The following is a 6,000-nucleotide window of genomic DNA, read 5'->3' on the forward strand; positions in this document are numbered from 1 at the left end:
TGGGAAGAGTAGTTGAAACATTACTGGATTCCAGCGGAATGGTGTGAAGAGTGAAGATAAAAACCAAGACCAACATCTTGGAAAGACCGGTCAACAAACTGTGCTTGTTGGAAGAAGCAGCGTCAGAAGAGACGATTGAGTGAGAAGATGTGAAAAAAGGAAAAATCATAAGAAGCCAGTTTAAGTCGGACTGTTCAGAGATATTGAAAGTAATCTGAATGTTTAAGTTTGTAATTGCTTAGTCTTCCTGCCTAACCAATTAGGGGCCGGGTAATGTAAGGGCCAGTTAAGGAATAATAATTTAAAAGTTAAAAACAGTTAAAAATGAATGATAATTTAAGAACATAGAAAAGAGTTTAGAACATAGAAAAAGAACATAACATTTTAGAAAGACAAGGGAAGTTGTCATGTCTCGTCGTTCGCGTGGAAAAAGAGGTTTTTTTCGACTGACTCTAGAAATGGTACAGTAATCAAGGAAGAGCTAACGGAGTGCCATTACAAGAGCTAAACATCAAAATGCCCATGTACAAGACAGAGGACCTAAAAATGCAATGGAGTTTCTTCCTTCAACCCGTTTTTCTAATCATGCATGTACACAATTACTGGACCATTTGGCCAAAATGTATTACATTAATGGCATTTAGCAGACACTCTTATCCAGAGCGACATACAACATACCCAGGGCAGTCTGGGGAGCAGTTAGGGGTTAGGTGCCTTGCTCAAGGGCACTTCAACTATTCCTGCTGGTCTAGGGAATCAAACTGGTGACCTTTTGGTCCCAAAGCTGCTTCTCTAACCATTAGGCCATAGCTTCCCCCAATATATAATTGCAACATAAAAGAGAGACAGAAGAAAATGACCTCGAGTTCATATACAAGTTTATTGCAATTTCTTTAAAACAGTAGGTTACTGTCTTCGTAATTTTCAGAAATGTGTATCCATCCATCCTCTGTAGCCACTTATCCTGTTCTACAGGGTCGCAGGCAAGCTGGCGCCTATCCCAGCTGACTACGGGCGAAAGGCGGGGTACACCCTGGACAAGTCGCCAGGTTATCGCAGGGCTGACACCGAGACAAACAACCATTCACACTCACATTCACACCCACGGTCAATTTAGAGCCACCAATTAGCCTAACCTGCATGTCTTTGGACTGTGGGGGAAACCGGAGCACCCGGAGGAAACCCACACAGACACAGGGAGAACATGCAAACTCCACACAGAAAGGCCCTCGCCAGCTGCTGGGCTCGAACCCGGACCTTCTTGCTGTGAGGCGACAGTGCTAACCACTACACCACCATGCCGCATGCAACAAATAAAATGTCCATATTTCGAGACTGTTTGTTAGAACAGTAATAATATTTAGGTGGATATAACCCTTGACCCTTCATGACACCAATCTTGGTACAAGGCATATTACATTAAAGGTGCATTTGTTCAGTGGAGACGGCTGTGACATACCACATGGATGACCTGGGTTGATTTTTTTTTTTTTTTAAGGAAACTTCAGAAAACTTAGAAGAAGAAACCTTTATTTGTCACATGCACACTTCAAGTACAGTGAAATTCATCCTCTGCATTTAACCCATCTGAAGCAGTGAACACACGCAGAGCAGTGGGCAACCACACTAGAGCGCCTGGGGAGTAGTCAGGGGTCAGGTGCCTTGCTCAAGGGCACTTCAGCCCAAGGCCGCCCCACATTAACCTAACTGCATGTCTTTGGACTGTGGGGGAAACCGGAGCACCTGGAGGAAACCCACGCAGACATGGAGAGAACATGCAAACCACACAGAAAGGCCCTCGCCGGTCGCTGGGTTCAAACCCAGAACCTTCTTGCTGTGAGGTGACCGTGCTAACTACTACACCACCGTGCCACCCAGATTCTGCATTGGTGGCATAAAGGCTGGGGGATTTGGATAGAAGGCTGTCAGTCATTACACATTAGGTTGCGCTCCCGTTTGGGCTAGGTCTGCACACGCCAACAAAGTAGACCCCTCACTGAATAGTGCATGCCGCACTATAACAGGAACCATGCGTGCGACCCCACCGCCAAGCTTGTACAGGCTGTCGGGCATTGCACCGCCCAACGTATGACGAGAAGCTCTGTCTCGTGCAGAGCGGTTCAAGCAGGCCAACGATGAGCGCCATCCACTTCACCAGCACCAGGAAGTACCTCGCCGTCTTGCCTCGTGCAAGAGCTTCGTCACTGTTGAACCTCTCGACCCTGCTCAGACATCAAATTTCCGCCTTGAAAGATGGAAAGACCTAGACGACGCCAATCTCAATGCAGCGCTTCCCGAACATCAAGAGCAGTTGCCAACAGGAAGCTCTCTCAGTCGCAAGGACTGGCTGACATTGAACCGGGCAAGGAGTAAAGTGGGTAAAACGAAGAAGAACCTGGCACGTTGGGGTATTGCGACTATGCAAGATGTCCCTGCGGTGAAGCACAGACGATGGACCACATCTTACGGGACTGTCCACTAGGTCCTCACTGCTCTGATGTGGACCTAATGGGCCTTTTCCACTACCTTTTTTCAGCTCACTTCAGCCCAACACGGCTCGCGTTTCGACTACCTCAGAGCAGCACGACTGAGCTCACTTCAGCCTTACTCAGCACCCAAAACTCGCACGGTTTTGGAGTAGGCTGAAGTGAGCCCAACTGAGCCGAGTGGGGCTAGGGGCGTGAGGAGACACTCCCCTGTGCACTGATTGGTGAGGAGGAGTGTCCTCACATGCCCACACACGCTCCGCAAGCACGCTGGGATCTGTAAACACCGTAAACCCGGAAGAAGAATTACGAAGCCTTATGCGCCTCGCCTCATCTATACGCTCTTGCCAGTATCTGTTGGCGTTGTCGGTGACAAGCCACAGCACCAAGACCAGCAACACTAACGACTCCATGTCCTCCATGTTTATTGTTTACTATCCGGGTCGTGAGACTACCGCTTAAAAGGTCACTGATGTCACTGTTTGCGCCGCCTAATGACATCACGTGACGTCCACCCACTTTCGCTAACTCCACCCAATGTGTCCACCCACTTCCAGCCAGCACGGTTCAGCGCGGTTGTAGTCGAAATGCAACCCCAACAGCCCCACTCAGCTCGACTCAGCCCAACTCAGCACCGCACGGCTCAGCCCAACTCAGCCGCGTTGGTAGTGGAAAAGCCCCATAAGAGAAGTCACCAATACCGCCATCTCCTGGATAAAGCACTATCGTGACAAGATATGATGATTAGGTTAAAGTGCCATTCCACCATTGGATGTATTCTTTGGCATAAAATACAATATATTTTATGACAACATGACTAGACAGAGAAATCTTTTAGCTTCAAAATGATATATCAAACATAATTTTTTGACAACGACAAGTATATTAATTTTGCGACCAAAGTCACCTACCCTTTTAATTTCCGCGCGGTAGTGAAACGTGATGTCATCGACAGGTTCCCCTTCTTGTGTACCACGTGTCGGTCTATTTTTAGACCAGGAAACCCCCAAAGTGAGAGAGTCATTTCTCCTCGTATATGGGGGCCAAAAAAATTGCGAAAAATTTTGAGTTAATCTTTCAGTTAGCTAAATTTATTGGTATTAGCTAGATTTATTGGTATTATTTTTATCGCGTCCTATCCGCCATTGCTGATAATATGTGCCACGTCACACGTCACGTGGTACACAAGAAGGGGAACCTGCCGATGACATCACGCGCAGAAGGGTAGGTGACTTTGGTCGCAGAACTAATATACTTGTTGTCAAAAAATTATGTTTGATATATCATTTTGAAGCTAAAAGATTTCTCTATCTAGTGATACCATTTATATATGTTGTCAAAATATATTGTATTTTATGCCAAAGAATACATCCAATGGTGGAATGGCACTTTAATATGGGACAGCCTTGGCCTGAGGTGCCCTTGAGCGAGACACCAAACTCCCAAATGCTCCCCGGGTGCTGTTAGCATGGCTGCCCACTGCTCTGGGTATGTGTGTGTTCACTGCTTCAGGTGGGTTAAATGCAGAGAGGAATTTCACAAGTGCGTGATGAATAAAGTTGTGCTTTCTTTCTTAAAAATATTAGACCAAGCCCAGATTGATCTGATCAGTAAATTCTGCTTGTATCTCAGGAGTATTTTTGTCATATTTTACTTTTCATTTTGACTTTGCTGTATGTATAACACCTAAACCAGTTTCAAAATAAATAAATTTTAGGATTCAATATGTTTTATGCAACTTTATACCAAATATGAGCCTTTAAAGTTTAAACAACGTGATTAAATGAAAGCTCATCGGTGCATCATTACCTCAGTAAGCTGCTGGTGCTGCAGTGCTGTATGAACACATCCGGGTACTCGAGCCTCAAGTGACACAGAACCATTAGAGTTCTGTAAGTGCCAAGTCCCGTCCAGAACCAGCTCATACACTCCCAAACCGGGAGACTTCACACAGTGTAGAAACACTGCAGAGAATGCTAGGAAAACACAGAAGGTGGTCCAGACTTGTTCCACATGGCTCATGTCTGATACTAAAGCACTAACCGTGCAGTAGCTTTACTTGTAAAATCACAAAAGTTTTTAGCACTTTGCTGAGTTTCCGGTTGAGGTTAAAAACGCGCATGCGCAGTCAGCTGACCGATGAATGACTGTGCAGATTCCAGCAGCAGCGCTGTGTGTTTAAGCACAGCAAGTTACAGTATTTCACGGTGACAGTGTGAAAATAATGCAAACATTAAAAGCGTGAATGTGAAAATGTTGACGGTGAACTTGTGATCCGTGTGGTGTGGTGTTGTGTTTCCACCTTAGAGCCTTTAGAACACCGTGGATGCGCTCAAAAAACGCAGAACGGAAACACCGTGAACAGACTACAGAGCTAGGAATAAACAAACTTACTTAGATAACAAATTGCTGGAATAAAGTAAAGAAGCTATTTCTTTTTTATTTTGTCATTTCCAGTATTTTATGGACCCCCTAAAAATATTTTATCTTCTGCGCACATAAGCTAAATAAATAAATAAACAAATATACACTACCGTTCAAAAGTTTGGGGTCACTTTGAAATGTCCTTATTTTTGAAAGAAAAGCACTGTTCTTTTCAATGAAGATCACTTTAAACTAATCAGAAATCCACTCTATACATTGCTAATGTGGTAAATGACTATTCTAGCTGCAAATGTCTGGTTTTTGGTGCAATATCTCCATAGGTGTATAGAGGCCCATTTCCAGCAACTCTCACTCCAGTGTTCTAATGGTACAATGTGTTTGCTCATTGCCTCAGAAGGCTAATGGATGATTAGAAAACCCTTGTACAATCATGTTAGCACAGCTGAAAACAGTTGAGCTCTTTAGAGAAGCTATAAAACTGACCTTCCTTTGAGCAGATTGAGTTTCTGGAGCATCACATTTGTGGGGTCGATTAAATGCTCAAAATGGCCAGAAAAATGTCTTGACTACATTTTCTATTCATTTTACAACTTATGGTGGGAAATAAAAGTGTGACTTTTCATGGAAAAACACAAAATTGTCTGGGTGACCCCAAACTTTTGAACGGTTGGGATTTTAGGGTCTTCATGGTCTTTAACATTCGTTTATTATTGTAAAACTCGATGATATGAAGAAATGACCAAACTCTTTTTGTTTCAGAATAGGAGATGACTGGACAGGACTCCATGAGTCAGCTGATGATACAACATTTAGATTAGGCACCCAAAGTTCCTAAATGTTTTTGTGCTGTAATTACTGAATGTGTCCATATTTGCATACAATTTGATACTCAAATGTATGCATCCATTGCAGTGCAAGGACTCTGTGGTGTTGGACATGACATTCTACAGTCAGCATCACTACATGACTTATATGGGTATTTTCAATAACAAAACAAAGTACAGTACTTTCTAACCGAAGTCAGTGTGTGACAGTAAATGGCTGAAAGACAGCATGATTCACACAAGACCATAACATTTGTACTGTTAGAATAAATCAGTAATCAATTCTGTAGTCTACACATTGCACA

The 6,000-nt window shown here is 43.8% G+C and overlaps 1 protein-coding gene across 1 annotated transcript in view; it reads right to left on the reverse strand.

Moving 5' to 3' along the window:
• manba (mannosidase, beta A, lysosomal) overlaps positions 1 to 4,778 on the reverse strand; it is a 33,233-nt gene extending 28,455 nt beyond the window's left edge. Inside the window, 2 exon segments of the mRNA XM_060925655.1 lie at positions 4,296 to 4,480; positions 4,483 to 4,778. Coding sequence (XP_060781638.1) covers positions 4,296 to 4,480; positions 4,483 to 4,501 — 204 coding nt within the window. The 5' untranslated portion in view covers positions 4,502 to 4,778.
• Positions 4,779 to 6,000: the final 1,222 nt, after the last annotated feature.

The sequence above is a fragment of the Neoarius graeffei genome, chromosome 7, assembly GCF_027579695.1.
Source record: "Neoarius graeffei isolate fNeoGra1 chromosome 7, fNeoGra1.pri, whole genome shotgun sequence".
Classification (NCBI taxonomy): Eukaryota; Metazoa; Chordata; class Actinopteri; order Siluriformes; family Ariidae; genus Neoarius; species Neoarius graeffei.